General features: G+C 38.6%; 1 protein-coding gene across 1 annotated transcript in view; it reads right to left on the bottom strand.

Moving 5' to 3' along the window:
- Positions 1-19,081, bottom strand: part of PDE6H (phosphodiesterase 6H) — a 44,265-nt gene extending 25,184 nt beyond the window's left edge. Inside the window, exon 1 of the mRNA XM_053689004.1 lies at positions 18,909-19,081. Coding sequence (XP_053544979.1) covers positions 18,909-19,054 — 146 coding nt within the window. The 5' untranslated portion in view covers positions 19,055-19,081. The remainder of the gene's footprint in view (positions 1-18,908) is intronic.
- Positions 19,082-20,412: the final 1,331 nt, after the last annotated feature.

The following is a 20,412-nucleotide window of genomic DNA, read 5'->3' as shown; positions in this document are numbered from 1 at the left end:
AAATGTTATACATTAGCAAGAGCACTAGATGGCAGCACTATTTCCTGTCATGTAGTACTAATGTTATACATTAGCAAGAGCACTAGATGGCAGCACTATTTCCTGTCATGTAGTACTAATGTTATACATTAGCAAGAGCACTAGATGGCAGCACTATTTCCTGTCATGTAGTACTAATGTTATACATTAGCAAGAGCACTAGATGGCAGCACTATTGACTTTCATGTAGTACTAATGTTATACATTAGCAAGAGCACTAGAGGGCAGAACTATTTCCTGTCATGTAGTACTAATGTTATACATGAGCAAGAGCACTAGAGGGCAGAACTATTTCCTGTCATGTAGTACTAATGTTATACATGAGCAAGAGCACTAGATGGCAGCACTATTTCCTGTCATGTAGTACTAATGTTATACATTAGCAAGAGCACTAGATGGCAGCACTATTTCCTGTCATGTAGTACTTATGTTATACATTAGCAAGAGCACTAGAGGGCAGAACTATTTCCTGTAATGTAGTACTAATGTTATACATGAGCAAGAGCACTAGATGGCAGCACTATTTCCTGTCATGTAGTACTAATGTTATACATTAGCAAGAGCACTAGAGGGCAGCACTATTTCCTGTCATGTAGTACTAATGTTATACATTAGCAAGAGCACTAGAGGGTAGCACTATTTCCTGTCATGCAGTAGTAATGTTATACATTAGCAAGAGCACTAGATGGCAGCACTATTTCCTGTCATGCAGTACTAATGTTATACATTAGCAAGAGCACTAGAGGGCATCACTATTTCCTGTCATGTAGTACTAATGTTATACATTAGCAAGAGCACTAGAGGGCAGCACTATTTCCTGTCATGTAGTACTAATGATATACATTAGCAAGAGCACTAGATGGCAGCACTATTTCCTGTCATGCAGTAGTAATGTTATACATTAAACAGAGCACTAGATGGCAGCACTATTTCCTGTCATGTAGTACTAATGTTATATGTTAGCAAGAGCACTAGATGGCAGAACTATTTCCTGTCATGTAGTGCTAATGTTATACATTAGCAAGAGCACTAGAGGGTAGCACTATTTCCTGTCATGTAGTACTAATGTTATACATTAGCAAGAGCACTAGAGGGCAGAACTATTTCCTGTCATGTAGTACTAATGTTATACATTAGCAAGAGCACTAGAGGGCAGAACTATTTCCTGTCATGTAGTACTAATGTTATACATGAGCAAGAGCACTAGATGGCAGCACTATTTCCTGTCATGTAGTACTAATGTTATACATTAGCAAGAGCACTAGATGGCAGAACTATTTCCTGTCATGTAGTACTAATGTTATACATGAGCAAGAGCACTAGATAGCAGCACTATTTCCTGTCATGTAGTACTAATGTTATACATTAGCAAGGGCATTAGAGGGCAGCACTATTTCCTGTCATGTAGTACTAATGTTATACATTAGCAAGAGCACTAGAGGGTAGCACTATTTCCTGTCATGCAGTAGTTATGTTATACATTAGCAAGAGCACTAGATGGCAGCACTATTTCCTGTCATGCAGTACTAATGTTATACATTAGCAAGAGCACTAGAGGGCAGCACTATTTCCTGTCATGTAGCACTAATGTTATAAATTAGCAAGAGCACTAGAGGGCAGCACTATTTCCTGTCATGTAGTACTAATGTTATACATTAGCAAGAGCACTAGATGGCAGCACTATTTCCTGTTATGTAGTACTAATGTTATACATTAGCAAGAGCACTAGATGGCAGCACTATGTCCTGTCATGTAGTAGTAATGTTATACATTAACAAGAGCACTAGATGTCAGCACTATTTCCTGTCATGTAGTACTAATGTTATACATTAGCAAGAGCACTAGATGGCAGAACTATTTCCTGTCATGTAGTACTAATGTTATACATTAGCAAGAGAACTAGAGGGCAGAACTATTTCCTGTCATGTAGTACTAATATTATACATGAGCAAGAGCACTAGATGGCAGCACTATTTCCTGTCATGTAGTACTTATGTTATACATTAGCAAGAGCACTAGAGGGCAGAACTATTTCCTGTCATGCAGTACTAATGTTATACATTAGCAAGAGCACTAGAGGGCAGCACTATTTCCTGTCATGTAGTACTAATGTTATACATAAGCAGAGCACTAGAGGGCAGCACTATTTCCTGTCATGTAGTACTAATGTTATACATTAGCAAGAGCACTAGATGGCAGCACTATTTCCTGTCATGTAGTACTAATGTTATACATTAGCAAGAGCACTAGATGGCAGCACTATTTCCTGTCATGTAGTACTAATGTTATAAATTAGCAAGAGCACTAGAGGGCAGCACTATTTCCTTTCATGTAGTACTAATGTTATACATTAGCAAGAGTACTAGAGGGTAGCACTATTTCCTGTCATGCAGTAGTAATGTTATACATTAACAAGAGCACTAGATGGCAGCACTATTTCCTGTCATGTAGTACTAATGTTATACATTAGCAAGAGCACTAGATGGCAGAACTATTTCCTGTCATGTAGTACTAATGTTATACATTAGCAAGAGAACTAGAGGGCAGAACTATTTCCTGTCATGTAGTACTAATGTTATACATGAGCAAGAGCACTAGATGGCAGCACTATTTCCTGTCATGTAGTACTAATGTTATACATTAGCAAGAACACTAGAGGGCAGCACTATTTCCTGTCATGTAGTACTAATGTTATACATTAGCAAGAGCACTAGAGGGCAGAACTATTTCCTGTTATGTAGTACTAATGTTATACATGAGCAAGAGCACTAGATGGCAGCACTATTTCATGTCATGTAGTACTAATGTTATACATTAGCAAGAGCACTAGAGGGTAGCACTATTTCCTGTCATGCAGTAGTAATGTTATACATTAACAAGAGCACTAGATGGCAGCACTATTTCCTGTCATGTAGTACTAATGTTATACATTAGCAAGAGCACTATATGGCAGAACTATTTCCTGTCATGTAGTACTAATGTTATACATTAGCAAGAGAACTAGAGGGCAGAACTATTTCCTGTCATGTAGTACTAATGTTATACATGAGCAAGAGCACTAGATGGCAGAACTATTTCCTGTCATGTAGTACTAATGTTATACATTAGCAAGAACACTAGAGGGCAGCACTATTTCCTGTCATGTAGTACTAATGTTATACATTAGCAAGAGCACTAGAGGGCAGAACTATTTCCTGTCATGTAGTACTAATGTTATACATGAGCAAGAGCACTAGATGGCAGCACTATTTCCTGTCATGTAGTACTAATGTTATACATTAGCAAGAGCACTAGAGGGCAGCACTATTTCCTGTCATGTAGTACTAATGTTATACATTAGCAAGAGCACTAGAGGGTAGCACTATTTCCTGTCATGCAGTAGTAATGTTATACATTAGCAAGAGAACTAGATGGCAGCACTATTTCCTGTCATGCAGTACTAATGTTATACATTAGCAAGAGCACTAGAGGGCAGCACTATTTCCTGTCATGTAGTACTAATGTTATACATTATCAAGAGCACTAGAGGGCAAAACTATTTCCTGTCATGTAGTACTAATATTATACATGAGCAAGATCACTAGATAGCAGCACTATTTCCTGTCATGTAGTACTAATGTTATACATTAGCAAGAGCACTAGAGGGCAGCACTATTTCCTGTCATGTAGTACTAATGTTATACATTAGCAAGAGCACTAGAGGGTAGCACTATTTCCTGTCATGCAGTAGTAATGTTATACATTAGCAAGAACACTAGATGGCAGCACTATTTCCTGTCATGTAGTACTAATGTTATACATTAGCAAGAGCACTAGATGGCAGCACTATTTCCTGTCATGCAGTACTAATGTTATACATTAGCAAGAGCACTAGAGGGCAGCACTATTTCCTGTCATGTAGTACTAATGTTATACATAAGCAAGAGCATTAGAGGGCAGCACTATTTCCTGTCATGTAGTACAAATGTTATACATTAGCAAGAGCACTAGATGGCAGCACTATTTCCTGTCATGTAGTACTAATGTTATACATTAGCAAGAGCACTAGATGGCAGCACTATTTCCTGTCATGTAGTACTAATGTTATACATTAGCAAGAGCACTAGATGGCAGCACTATTTCCTGTCATGTAGTACTAATGTTATACATTAGCAAGAGCACTAGATGGCAGCACTATTGACTTTCATGTAGTACTAATGTTATACATTAGCAAGAGCACTAGAGGGCAGAACTATTTCCTGTCATGTAGTACTAATGTTATACATGAGCAAGAGCACTAGAGGGCAGCACTGTTTCCTGTCATGTAGTACTAATGTTATACATGAGCAAGAGCACTAGAGGGCAGCACTGTTTCCTGTCATGCAGTAGTAATGTTATACATTAGCAAGAGCACTAGATGGCAGCACTATTTCCTGTCATGTAGTACTAATGTTATACATTAGCAAGAGCACTAGAGGGCAGAACTATTTCCTGTCATGTAGTACTAATGTTATACATGAGCAAGAGCACTAGATCGCAGCACTATTTCCTGTCATGTAGTACTAATGTTATACATTAGCAAGAGCACTAGAGGGCAGCACTATTTCCTGTCATGTAGTACTAATGTTATACATAAGCAAGAGCATTAGAGGGCAGCACTATGTCCTGTCATGTAGTACAAATGTTATACATTAGCAAGAGCACTAGATGGCAGCACTATTTCCTGTCATGTAGTACTAATGTTATACATTAGCAAGAGCACTAGAGGGTAGCACTATTTCCTGTCATGCAGTAGTAATGTTATACATTAGCAAGAGCACTAGATGGCAGCACTATTTCCTGTCATGTAGTACTAATTTTATACATTAGCAAGAGCACTAGATGGCAGCACTATTTCCTGTCATGCAGTACTAATGTTATACATTAGCAAGAGCACTAGAGGGCAGCACTATTTCCTGTCATGTAGTACTAATGTTATACATAAGCAAGAGCACTAGAGGGCAGCACTATTTCCTGTCATGTAGTACAAATGTTATACATTAGCAAGAGCACTAGATGGCAGCACTATTTCCTGTCATGTAGTACTAATGTTATACATTAGCAAGAGCACTAGATGGCAGCACTATTTCCTGTCATGTAGTACTAATGTTATACATTAGCAAGAGCACTAGATGGCAGCACTATTTCCTGTCATGTAGTACTAATGTTATACATTAGCAAGAGCACTAGATGGCAGCACTATTGACTTTCATGTAGTACTAATGTTATACATTAGCAAGAGCACTAGAGGGCAGAACTATTTCCTGTCATGTAGTACTAATGTTATACATGAGCAAGAGCACTAGAGGGCAGAACTATTTCCTGTCATGTAGTACTAATGTTATACATGAGCAAGAGCACTAGATGGCAGCACTATTTCCTGTCATGTAGTACTAATGTTATACATTAGCAAGAGCACTAGATGGCAGCACTATTTCCTGTCATGTAGTACTTATGTTATACATTAGCAAGAGCACTAGAGGGCAGAACTATTTCCTGTCATGTAGTACTAATGTTATACATGAGCAAGAGCACTAGATGGCAGCACTATTTCCTGTCATGCAGTACTAATGTTATACATTAGCAAGAGCACTAGAGGGCAGCACTATTTCCTGTCATGTAGTACTAATGTTATACATTAGCAAGAGCACTAGAGGGTAGCACTATTTCCTGTCATGTAGTACTAATGTTATACATTAGCAAGAGCACTAGATGGCAGCACTATTTCCTGTCATGCAGTACTAATGTTATACATTAGCAAGAGCACTAGAGGGCATCACTATTTCCTGTCATGTAGTACTAATGTTATACATTAGCAAGAGCACTAGAGGGCAGCACTATTTCCTGTCATGTAGTACTAATGATATACATTAGCAAGAGCACTAGATGGCAGCACTATTTCCTGTCATGCAGTAGTAATGTTATACATTAAACAGAGCACTAGATGGCAGCACTATTTCCTGTCATGTAGTACTAATGTTATATGTTAGCAAGAGCACTAGATGGCAGAACTATTTCCTGTCATGTAGTGCTAATGTTATACATTAGCAAGAGCACTAGAGGGTAGCACTATTTCCTGTCATGTAGTACTAATGTTATACATTAGCAAGAGCACTAGAGGGCAGAACTATTTCCTGTCATGTAGTACTAATGTTATACATTAGCAAGAGCACTAGAGGGCAGAACTATTTCCTGTCATGTAGTACTAATGTTATACATGAGCAAGAGCACTAGTTGGCAGCACTATTTCCTGTCATGTAGTACTAATGTTATACATTAGCAAGAGCACTAGATGGCAGAACTATTTCCTGTCATGTAGTACTAATGTTATACATGAGCAAGAGCACTAGATAGCAGCACTATTTCCTGTCATGTAGTACTAATGTTATACATTAGCAAGGGCATTAGAGGGCAGCACTATTTCCTGTCATGTAGTACTAATGTTATACATTAGCAAGAGCACTAGAGGGTAGCACTATTTCCTGTCATGCAGTAGTTATGTTATACATTAGCAAGAGCACTAGATGGCAGCACTATTTCCTGTCATGCAGTACTAATGTTATACATTAGCAAGAGCACTAGAGGGCAGCACTATTTCCTGTCATGTAGCACTAATGTTATAAATTAGCAAGAGCACTAGAGGGCAGCACTATTTCCTGTCATGTAGTACTAATGTTATACATTAGCAAGAGCACTAGATGGCAGCACTATTTCCTGTTATGTAGTACTAATGTTATACATTAGCAAGAGCACTAGATGGCAGCACTATGTGCTGTCATGTAGTAGTAATGTTATACATTAACAAGAGCACTAGATGTCAGCACTATTTCCTGTCATGTAGTACTAATGTTATACATTAGCAAGAGCACTAGATGGCAGAACTATTTCCTGTCATGTAGTACTAATGTTATACATTAGCAAGAGAACTAGAGGGCAGAACTATTTCCTGTCATGTAGTACTAATATTATACATGAGCAAGAGCACTAGATGGCAGCACTATTTCCTGTCATGTAGTACTAATGTTATACATTAGCAAGAGCACTAGAGGGCAGAACTATTTCCTGTCATGCAGTACTAATGTTATACATTAGCAAGAGCACTAGAGGGCAGCACTATTTCCTGTCATGTAGTACTAATGTTATACGTAAGCAGAGCACTAGAGGGCAGCACTATTTCCTGTCATGTAGTACTAATGTTATACATTAGCAAGAGCACTAGATGGCAGCACTATTTCCTGTCATGTAGTACTAATGTTATACATTAGCAAGAGCACTAGATGGCAGCACTATTTCCTGTCATGTAGTACTAATGTTATAAATTAGCAAGAGCACTAGAGGGCAGCACTATTTCCTTTCATGTAGTACTAATGTTATACATTAGCAAGAGTACTAGAGGGTAGCACTATTTCCTGTCATGCAGTAGTAATGTTATACATTAACAAGAGCACTAGATGGCAGCACTATTTCCTGTCATGTAGTACTAATGTTATACATTAGCAAGAGCACTAGATGGCAGAACTATTTCCTGTCATGTAGTACTAATGTTATACATTAGCAAGAGAACTAGAGGGCAGAACTATTTCCTGTCATGTAGTACTAATGTTATACATGAGCAAGAGCACTAGATGGCAGCACTATTTCCTGTCATGTAGTACTAATGTTATACATTAGCAAGAACACTAGAGGGCAGCACTATTTCCTGTCATGTAGTACTAATGTTATACATTAGCAAGAGCACTAGAGGGCAGAACTATTTCCTGTTATGTAGTACTAATGTTATACATGAGCAAGAGCACTAGATGGCAGCACTATTTCATGTCATGTAGTACTAATGTTATACATTAGCAAGAGCACTAGAGGGTAGCACTATTTCCTGTCATGCAGTAGTAATGTTATACATTAGCAAGAGCACTAGATGGCAGCACTATTTCCTGTCATGTAGTACTAATGTTATACATTAGCAAGAGCACTAGATGGCAGAACTATTTCCTGTCATGTAGTACTAATGTTATACATTAGCAAGAGAACTAGAGGGCAGAACTATTTCCTGTCATGTAGTACTAATGTTATACATGAGCAAGAGCACTAGATGGCAGAACTATTTCCTGTCATGTAGTACTAATGTTATACATTAGCAAGAACACTAGAGGGCAGCACTATTTCCTGTCATGTAGTACTAATGTTATACATTAGCAAGAGCACTAGAGGGCAGAACTATTTCCTGTCATGTAGTACTAATGTTATACATGAGAAAGAGCACTAGATGGCAGCACTATTTCCTGTCATGTAGTACTAATGTTATACATTAGCAAGAGCACTAGAGGGCAGCACTATTTCCTGTCATGTAGTACTAATGTTATACATTAGCAAGAGCACTAGAGGGTAGCACTATTTCCTGTCATGCAGTAGTAATGTTATACATTAGCAAGAGAACTAGATGGCAGCACTATTTCCTGTCATGCAGTACTAATGTTATACATTAGCAAGAGCACTAGAGGGCAGCACTATTTCCTGTCATGTAGTACTAATGTTATACATTAGCAAGAGCACTAGAGGGCAGAACTATTTCCTGTCATGTAGTACTAATGTTATACATTAGCAAGAGCACTAGAGGGCAGAACTATTTCCTGTCATGTAGTACTAATGTTATACATGAGCAAGAGCACTAGATGGCAGCACTATTTCCTGTCATGTAGTACTAATGTTATACATTAGCAAGAGCACTAGATGGCAGCACTATTTCCTGTCATGTAGTACTAATGTTATACATTAGCAAGAGCACTAGAGGGCAGCACTATTTCCTGTCATGTAGTACTAATGTTATACATTAGCAAGAGCACTAGAGGGTAGCACTATTTCCTGTCATGCAGTAGTAATGTTATACATTAGCAAGAGCACTAGATGGCAGCACTATTTCCTGTCATGCAGTACTAATGTTATACATTAGCAAGAGCACTAGAGGGCAGCACTATTTCCTGTCATGTAGTACTAATGTTATACATTAGCAAGAGCACTAGAGGGCAGCACTATTTCCTGTCATGTAGTACTAATGTTATACATTAGCAAGAGCACTAGATGGCAGCACTATTTCCTGTCATGTAGTACTAATGTTATACATTAGCAAGAGCACTAGATGGCAGCACTATTTCCTGTCATGTAGTACTAATGTTATACATTAGCAAGAGCACTAGATGGCAGCACTATTTCCTGTCATGTAGTACTAATGTTATACATTAGCAAGAGCACTAGAGGGTAGCACTATTTCCTGTCATGCAGTAGTAATGTTATACATTAACAAGAGCACTAGATGGCAGCACTATTTCCTGTCATGTAGTACTAATGTTATACATTAGCAAGAGCACTAGATGGCAGCACTATTTCCTGTCATGTAGTACTAATGTTATACATTAGCAAGAGCACTAGAGGGCAGCACTATTTCCTGTCATGTAGTACTAATGTTATACATTAGCAAGAGCACTAGAGGGCAGCACTATTTCCTGTCATGTAGTACTAATGTTATACATTAGCAAGAGCACTAGAGGGCAGCACTATTTCCTGTCATGTAGTACTAATGATATACATTAGCAAGAGCACTAGAGGGCAGCACTATTTCCTGTCATGTAGTACTAATGTTATACATTAGCAAGAGCACTAGAGGGCAGAACTATTTCCTGTCATGTAGTACTAATGTTATACATGAGCAAGAGCACTAGATGGCAGCACTATTTCCTGTCATGTAGTACTAATGTTATACATTAGCAAGAGCACTAGATGGCAGCACTATTTCCTGTCATGTAGTACTAATGTTATAAATTAGCAAGAGCACTAGAGGGCAGCACTATTTCCTTTCATGTAGTACTAATGTTATACATTAGCAAGAGTACTAGAGGGTAGCACTATTTCCTGTCATGCAGTAGTAATGTTATACATTAACAAGAGCACTAGATGGCAGCACTATTTCCTGTCATGTAGTACTAATGTTATACATTAGCAAGAGCACTAGATGGCAGAACTATTTCCTGTCATGTAGTACTAATGTTATACATTAGCAAGAGAACTAGAGGGCAGAACTATTTCCTGTCATGTAGTACTAATGTTATACATGAGCAAGAGCACTAGATGGCAGCACTATTTCCTGTCATGTAGTACTAATGTTATACATTAGCAAGAACACTAGAGGGCAGCACTATTTCCTGTCATGTAGTACTAATGTTATACATTAGCAAGAGCACTAGAGGGCAGAACTATTTCCTGTTATGTAGTACTAATGTTATACATGAGCAAGAGCACTAGATGGCAGCACTATTTCATGTCATGTAGTACTAATGTTATACATTAGCAAGAGCACTAGAGGGTAGCACTATTTCCTGTCATGCAGTAGTAATGTTATACATTAACAAGAGCACTAGATGGCAGCACTATTTCCTGTCATGTAGTACTAATGTTATACATTAGCAAGAGCACTATATGGCAGAACTATTTCCTGTCATGTAGTACTAATGTTATACATTAGCAAGAGAACTAGAGGGCAGAACTATTTCCTGTCATGTAGTACTAATGTTATACATGAGCAAGAGCACTAGATGGCAGAACTATTTCCTGTCATGTAGTACTAATGTTATACATTAGCAAGAACACTAGAGGGCAGCACTATTTCCTGTCATGTAGTACTAATGTTATACATTAGCAAGAGCACTAGAGGGCAGAACTATTTCCTGTCATGTAGTACTAATGTTATACATGAGCAAGAGCACTAGATGGCAGCACTATTTCCTGTCATGTAGTACTAATGTTATACATTAGCAAGAGCACTAGAGGGCAGCACTATTTCCTGTCATGTAGTACTAATGTTATACATTAGCAAGAGCACTAGAGGGTAGCACTATTTCCTGTCATGCAGTAGTAATGTTATACATTAGCAAGAGAACTAGATGGCAGCACTATTTCCTGTCATGCAGTACTAATGTTATACATTAGCAAGAGCACTAGAGGTCAGCACTATTTCCTGTCATGTAGTACTAATGTTATACATTATCAAGAGCACTAGAGGGCAAAACTATTTCCTGTCATGTAGTACTAATATTATACATGAGCAAGATCACTAGATAGCAGCACTATTTCCTGTCATGTAGTACTAATGTTATACATTAGCAAGAGCACTAGAGGGCAGCACTATTTCCTGTCATGTAGTACTAATGTTATACATTAGCAAGAGCACTAGAGGGTAGCACTATTTCCTGTCATGCAGTAGTAATGTTATACATTAGCAAGAACACTAGATGGCAGCACTATTTCCTGTCATGTAGTACTAATGTTATACATTAGCAAGAGCACTAGATGGCAGCACTATTTCCTGTCATGCAGTACTAATGTTATACATTAGCAAGACCACTAGAGGGCAGCACTATTTCCTGTCATGTAGTACTAATGTTATACATAAGCAAGAGCATTAGAGGGCAGCACTATTTCCTGTCATGTAGTACAAATGTTATACATTAGCAAGAGCACTAGATGGCAGCACTATTTCCTGTCATGTAGTACTAATGTTATACATTAGCAAGAGCACTAGATGGCAGCACTATTTCCTGTCATGTAGTACTAATGTTATACATTAGCAAGAGCACTAGATGGCAGCACTATTTCCTGTCATGTAGTACTAATGTTATACATTAGCAAGAGCACTAGATGGCAGCACTATTGACTTTCATGTAGTACTAATGTTATACATTAGCAAGAGCACTAGAGGGCAGAACTATTTCCTGTCATGTAGTACTAATGTTATACATGAGCAAGAGCACTAGAGGGCAGCACTGTTTCCTGTCATGTAGTACTAATGTTATACATGAGCAAGAGCACTAGAGGGCAGCACTGTTTCCTGTCATGCAGTAGTAATGTTATACATTAGCAATAGCACTAGATGGCAGCACTATTTCCTGTCATGTAGTACTAATGTTATACATTAGCAAGAGCACTAGAGGGCAGAACTATTTCCTGTCATGTAGTACTAATGTTATACATGAGCAAGAGCACTAGATAGCAGCACTATTTCCTGTCATGTAGTACTAATGTTATACATTAGCAAGAGCACTAGAGGGCAGCACTATTTCCTGTCATGTAGTACTAATGTTATACATAAGCAAGAGCATTAGAGGGCAGCACTATGTCCTGTCATGTAGTACAAATGTTATACATTAGCAAGAGCACTAGATGGCAGCACTATTTCCTGTCATGTAGTACTAATGTTATACATTAGCAAGAGCACTAGAGGGTAGCACTATTTCCTGTCATGCAGTAGTAATGTTATACATTAGCAAGAGCACTAGATGGCAGCACTATTTCCTGTCATGTAGTACTAATTTTATACATTAGCAAGAGCACTAGATGGCAGCACTATTTCCTGTCATGCAGTACTAATGTTATACATTAGCAAGAGCACTAGAGGGCAGCACTATTTCCTGTCATGTAGTACTAATGTTATACATAAGCAAGAGCACTAGAGGGCAGCACTATTTCCTGTCATGTAGTACAAATGTTATACATTAGCAAGAGCACTAGATGGCAGCACTATTTCCTGTCATGTAGTACTAATGTTATACATTAGCAAGAGCACTAGATGGCAGCACTATTTCCTGTCATGTAGTACTAATGTTATACATTAGCAAGAGCACTAGATGGCAGCACTATTTCCTGTCATGTAGTACTAATGTTATACATTAGCAAGAGCACTAGATGGCAGCACTATTGACTTTCATGTAGTACTAATGTTATACATTAGCAAGAGCACTAGAGGGCAGAACTATTTCCTGTCATGTAGTACTAATGTTATACATGAGCAAGAGCACTAGAGGGCAGAACTATTTCCTGTCATGTAGTACTAATGTTATACATGAGCAAGAGCACTAGATGGCAGCACTATTTCCTGTCATGTAGTACTAATGTTATACATTAGCAAGAGCACTAGATGGCAGCACTATTTCCTGTCATGTAGTACTTATGTTATACATTAGCAAGAGCACTAGAGGGCAGAACTATTTCCTGTAATGTAGTACTAATGTTATACATGAGCAAGAGCACTAGATGGCAGCACTATTTCCTGTCATGTAGTACTAATGTTATACATTAGCAAGAGCACTAGAGGGCAGCACTATTTCCTGTCATGTAGTACTAATGTTATACATTAGCAAGAGCACTAGAGGGTAGCACTATTTCCTGTCATGCAGTAGTAATGTTATACATTAGCAAGAGCACTAGATGGCAGCACTATTTCCTGTCATGCAGTACTAATGTTATACATTAGCAAGAGCACTAGAGGGCATCACTATTTCCTGTCATGTAGTACTAATGTTATACATTAGCAAGAGCACTAGAGGGCAGCACTATTTCCTGTCATGTAGTACTAATGTTATACATTAGCAAGAGCACTAGATGGCAGCACTATTTCCTGTCATGAAGTAGTAATGTTATACATTAAACAGAGCACTAGATGGCAGCACTATTTCCTGTCATGTAGTACTAATGTTATATGTTAGCAAGAGCACTAGATGGCAGAACTATTTCCTGTCATGTAGTGCTAATGTTATACATTAGCAAGAGCACTAGAGGGTAGCACTATTTCCTGTCATGTAGTACTAATGTTATACATTAGCAAGAGCACTAGAGGGCAGAACTATTTCCTGTCATGTAGTACTAATGTTATACATTAGCAAGAGCACTAGAGGGCAGAACTATTTCCTGTCATGTAGTACTAATGTTATACATGAGCAAGAGCACTAGTTGGCAGCACTATTTCCTGTCATGTAGTACTAATGTTATACATTAGCAAGAGCACTAGATGGCAGAACTATTTCCTGTCATGTAGTACTAATGTTATACATGAGCAAGAGCACTAGATAGCAGCACTATTTCCTGTCATGTAGTACTAATGTTATACATTAGCAAGGGCATTAGAGGGCAGCACTATTTCCTGTCATGTAGTACTAATGTTATACATTAGCAAGAGCACTAGAGGGTAGCACTATTTCCTGTCATGCAGTAGTTATGTTATACATTAGCAAGAGCACTAGATGGCAGCACTATTTCCTGTCATGCAGTACTAATGTTATACATTAGCAAGAGCACTAGAGGGCAGCACTATTTCCTGTCATGTAGCACTAATGTTATAAATTAGCAAGAGCACTAGAGGGCAGCACTATTTCCTGTCATGTAGTACTAATGTTATACATTAGCAAGAGCACTAGATGGCAGCACTATTTCCTGTTATGTAGTACTAATGTTATACATTAGCAAGAGCACTAGATGGCAGCACTATGTGCTGTCATGTAGTAGTAATGTTATACATTAACAAGAGCACTAGATGTCAGCACTATTTCCTGTCATGTAGTACTAATGTTATACATTAGCAAGAGCACTAGATGGCAGAACTATTTCCTGTCATGTAGTACTAATGTTATACATTAGCAAGAGAACTAGAGGGCAGAACTATTTCCTGTCATGTAGTACTAATATTATACATGAGCAAGAGCACTAGATGGCAGCACTATTTCCTGTCATGTAGTACTTATGTTATACATTAGCAAGAGCACTAGAGGGCAGAACTATTTCCTGTCATGCAGTACTAATGTTATACATTAGCAAGAGCACTAGAGGGCAGCACTATTTCCTGTCATGTAGTACTAATGTTATACGTAAGCAGAGCACTAGAGGGCAGCACTATTTCCTGTCATGTAGTACTAATGTTATACATTAGCAAGAGCACTAGATGGCAGCACTATTTCCTGTCATGTAGTACTAATGTTATACATTAGCAAGAGCACTAGATGGCAGCACTATTTCCTGTCATGTAGTACTAATGTTATAAATTAGCAAGAGCACTAGAGGGCAGCACTATTTCCTTTCATGTAGTACTAATGTTATACATTAGCAAGAGTACTAGAGGGTAGCACTATTTCCTGTCATGCAGTAGTAATGTTATACATTAACAAGAGCACTAGATGGCAGCACTATTTCCTGTCATGTAGTACTAATGTTATACATTAGCAAGAGCACTAGATGGCAGAACTATTTCCTGTCATGTAGTACTAATGTTATACATTAGCAAGAGAACTAGAGGGCAGAACTATTTCCTGTCATGTAGTACTAATGTTATACATGAGCAAGAGCACTAGATGGCAGCACTATTTCCTGTCATGTAGTACTAATGTTATACATTAGCAAGAACACTAGAGGGCAGCACTATTTCCTGTCATGTAGTACTAATGTTATACATTAGCAAGAGCACTAGAGGGCAGAACTATTTCCTGTTATGTAGTACTAATGTTATACATGAGCAAGAGCACTAGATGGCAGCACTATTTCATGTCATGTAGTACTAATGTTATACATTAGCAAGAGCACTAGAGGGTAGCACTATTTCCTGTCATGCAGTAGTAATGTTATACATTAACAAGAGCACTAGATGGCAGCACTATTTCCTGTCATGTAGTACTAATGTTATACATTAGCAAGAGCACTATATGGCAGAACTATTTCCTGTCATGTAGTACTAATGTTATACATTAGCAAGAGAACTAGAGGGCAGAACTATTTCCTGTCATGTAGTACTAATGTTATACATGAGCAAGAGCACTAGATGGCAGAACTATTTCCTGTCATGTAGTACTAATGTTATACATTAGCAAGAACACTAGAGGGCAGCACTATTTCCTGTCATGTAGTACTAATGTTATACATTAGCAAGAGCACTAGAGGGCAGAACTATTTCCTGTCATGTAGTACTAATGTTATACATGAGCAAGAGCACTAGATGGCAGCACTATTTCCTGTCATGTAGTACTAATGTTATACATTAGCAAGAGCACTAGAGGGCAGCACTATTTCCTGTCATGTAGTACTAATGTTATACATTAGCAAGAGCACTAGAGGGTAGCACTATTTCCTGTCATGTAGTACTAATGTTATACATGAGCAAGAGCACTAGATGGCAGCACTATTTCCTGTCATGTAGTACTAATGTTATACATTAGCAAGAGCACTAGAGGGCAGCACTATTTCCTGTCATGCAGTACTAATGTTATACATTAGCAAGAGCACTAGAGGGCAGCACTATTTCCTGTCATGTAGTACTAATGTTATACATTAGCAAGAGCACTAGAGGGCAGAACTATTTCCTGTCATGTAGTACTAATGTTATACATTAGCAAGAGCACTAGAGGGCAGAACTATTTCCTGTCATGTAGTACTAATGTTATACATGAGCAAGAGCACTAGATGGCAGCACTATTTCCTGTCATGTAGTACTAATGTTATACATTAGCAAGAGCACTAGATGGCAGCACTATTTCCTGTCATGTAGTACTAATGTTATACATTAGCAAGAGCACTAGAGGGCAGCACTATTTCCTGTCATGTAGTACTAATGTTATACATTAGCAAGAGCACTAGAGGGTAGCACTATTTCCTGTCATGCAGTAGTAATGTTATACATTAGCAAGAGCACTAGATGGCAGCACTATTTCCTGTCATGCAGTACTAATGTTATACATTAGCAAGAGCACTAGAGGGCAACACTATTTCCTGTCATGTAGTACTAATGTTATACATTAGCAAGAGCACTAGAGGGCAGCACTATTTCCTGTCATGTAGTACTAATGTTATACATTAGCAAGAGCACTAGATGGCAGCACTATTTCCTGTCATGTAGTACTAATGTTATACATTAGCAAGAGCACTAGATGGCAGCACTATTTCCTGTCATGTAGTACTAATGTTATACATTAGCAAGAGCACTAGATGGCAGCACTATTTCCTGTCATGTAGTACTAATGTTATACATTAGCAAGAGCACTAGAGGGTAGCACTATTTCCTGTCATGCAGTAGTAATGTTATACATTAACAAGAGCACTAGATGGCAGCACTATTTCCTGTCATGTAGTACTAATGTTATACATTAGCAAGAGCACTAGATGGCAGCACTATTTCCTGTCATGTAGTACTAATGTTATACATTAGCAAGAGCACTAGAGGGCAGCACTATTTCCTGTCATGTAGTACTAATGTTATACATTAGCAAGAGCACTAGAGGGCAGCACTATTTCCTGTCATGTAGTACTAATGTTATACATTAGCAAGAGCACTAGAGGGCAGCACTATTTCCTGTCATGTAGTACTAATGATATACATTAGCAAGAGCACTAGAGGGCAGCACTATTTCCTGTCATGTAGTACTAATGTTATACATTAACAAGAGCACTAGATGGCAGCACTATTTCCTGCCATGTAGTGCTTTAGGCATGTGCCAGTTAACTATATAGATATCTCTTCAACAAAGAATAACAAGAGAACAAAGAAAATTTGACAATAGAAGTAAATTCCCCAAAAGGGGACGCACCCTGGGAAACATCTTAGCACCTAGTGTGCTAAGGAAACCTATATTGGGAGGGAGTAGTTGGCTCCAGGTTAAAGGGCATTTTAAATTGCATTGCCTGTAGTCATAATCACACAGCCAGTAGCTCTCAGTCTAGAGTTACCCAACGAGTGTTCAATTCTTCTGATTGTACTAAATGTAGCACAAGGTTTGTCATCTACCTAGTGGAATGCTCAGATTGCAAGCTACAATACATAGGTTGCACTCCGAGAGAGACACGCTCATGTATCAGAGAGCATTTGAACAATATTGAACAAGGAATGGATTGTTCAGACCTGGCGCAACATTTTATTTTCCAACATAATAAAAAGGTCAACTCCTTTAAATGGCAAATTATAGATTGCAGACGTAATGCCCCCAGGGAGGCTTTTTGGATATTCACATTGCAGACAAGACGCCCCCAGGGTTTTAATGTGGATGGAGATATCATTAATCATTGGAAACATAGATAACTGACATTGGCCACATCACTCTATGATAACCCTTATAATTATGTTTTGAAATGCTTGGCTATCTGTCCATAGGGGCCCTTACATACAGAGCTGTTGACTTTCAGAACTAGTCCCAACAAGGAATACACACACTGATTAATCACAAATTATTTGCTCATTAATATTACATTATACACAGTATATATCCATTGTTCAGTAAGAAATTCTCAAATAGAGATCAGCCTAATTAATAAGGAAGCATGTTGAGTTTATTTGTATTATCTGTACTAGCTTCATATTTTCAAATAATAAATGGTTTGTTAAATAGCATAAGTATATATATATATATATATATATATATAATAATGTTTTTTTCTATTTTATAACATGCTTATAATACCTGTTATGTATAGCCTATTTGCATCAGATAGAAGATACAATGTTTCAATGTGTAATAATATAGTTTTTGTTATTTTTGTTTTCAAAAGAATAATAAATTTAGTAAGTTTCTTTGCTGTCAGTCATTTTATGTCAATGTCGGTTAATATCCTCAACCATAACGACCACAGCTGTTTTTCATAATGATGCCACAAAGTGCTTTTTAAGGGAGAAACCGGCTATGAAGCCATGGTCTATGATTAAGGCTCTCACAGCCGAAACGCGTTAGACTGGCAGAGGGCTGTTGGTCGTTTCTTTTATACATCGGTTTTTACCTTGTTTTCCAGTTGGATGCAATAAATAATTTGATCCATTTGAGGCTCACTGGATTTCTTTGTCTTGAATAGAAATAAATTGGATACCTTTTTTTAAAATTATATTCTCTATCTGAATCATGAAAGAAAAAATGTGGGTTTCACGTCCCTTTAATTTATATTCCAGATATCAATCACATTTATATAGTTATTGGCATCCAGTAAAACCCACACTATATTTGGCTTGAATGAAGAATGAAGTGTATTTATATCTACTCTAAAGAAAATAAAAATAAAAAGATTACCCTTTCACTCCTTTCTTTGGTGGTTTGCTCTTAAATTGACGTGTCTGCCTTTGCTTAAATTTCGGTGGTCCCTTACGAGGTGTTGTGGGACCTCCAGCGTTGCTTATAGGAGCAAGGGCACTGGTTGCTGGTGAGCTGGAATTCATCCCCTGATCAAGTAATTCTCAAATACTAAGGCCTGTAATCAAACATACAAAAATATTTTAAAATTGACTTTAAAATTGCAGATTTATTTAATATTTTAACATATATTACCTGCAAAAAATGTACATTAATGCGTTTTCTATAAAAGCAAGGACATAACATTGCAGATAACATCAGTGACATCACCTCTGACATCATTATTGGCATCACTAGCATCATCACTTATGACATTATCTTAAGAGTTAGAGATGAAATATTTAAGTAAACTCTGCAACCTCTAAACCCAGGCTCCCTAGCCCCTTTTATTTCCTTCTCCCTCACAAACAATCACTTCCTCATCCCAACACCTAACACACAATATCTTCCTCTCACTTGCATGTACATTTTCCCCTCATCCTCTCAGCCATCCCTCCTGAAACACAGCCTCCTCCACACTCCCTCTCCCCAATTATCTCCTCACCCTCTACTTCACAAAGCCTCCTCCTCACCCTCTCATTCCTCTCTCCCTCACACACAACCTCCTCCTCACCCTCTCATTCCTCTCTCCCTCACACACAACCTCCTCCTCACCCTTTCATTCCTCTCTCCCTCACACACAATCTCCTCCGAGTCCTCACCCTCTCATTCCTCTCTCCCTCACACACAGCCTCCTCATCACCCTCTCATTCCTCTCTCCCTCACACACAGCCTCCTTCTCACCCTCTCATTCATCTCTCCCTCACACTCACATTCCTTTCTCCCTCCCAAACAACCTCCTCCTCACCCTCTTATTCCTCTCTACATTACACACTGCCTTCTTCTCACACTCTCATTCCATTCTCCCTCACAATCTCCTTCTTACCCTCTCATTCCTCTCTCCCTCACACACAACCTCCTCCTCACCCTTTCATTCCTCTCTCCCTCACACACAATCTCCTCCGAGTCCTCACCCTCTCATTCCTCTCTCCCTCACACACAGCCTCCTCATCACCCTCTCATTCCTCTCTCCCTCACACACAGCCTCCTTCTCACCCTCTCATTCATCTCTCCCTCACACTCACATTCCTTTCTCCCTCCCAAACAACCTCCTCCTCACCCTCTTATTCCTCTCTACATTACACACTGCCTTCTTCTCACACTCTCATTCCATTCTCCCTCACAATCTCCTTCTTACCCTCTCATTCCTCTCTACCTCACAAACAGCCTCATTCTCACACTCTCATTCCATTCTCCCTCACAACCTCCTTCTCACCCTCTCATTCCTCTCTCCCTCACAAGCAGCCTCATTCTCACACTCTCATTCCATTCTCCCTCACAACCTCCTTCTCACCCTCTCATTCCTTTCTCCCTCACAAACAGCCTCATTCTCACACTCTCATTC

This window comes from Bombina bombina, chromosome 7 (genome assembly GCF_027579735.1).
Source record: "Bombina bombina isolate aBomBom1 chromosome 7, aBomBom1.pri, whole genome shotgun sequence".
Taxonomy (NCBI): domain Eukaryota; kingdom Metazoa; phylum Chordata; class Amphibia; order Anura; family Bombinatoridae; genus Bombina; species Bombina bombina.
This window is presented reverse-complemented; position numbering and strand designations above follow the sequence as displayed.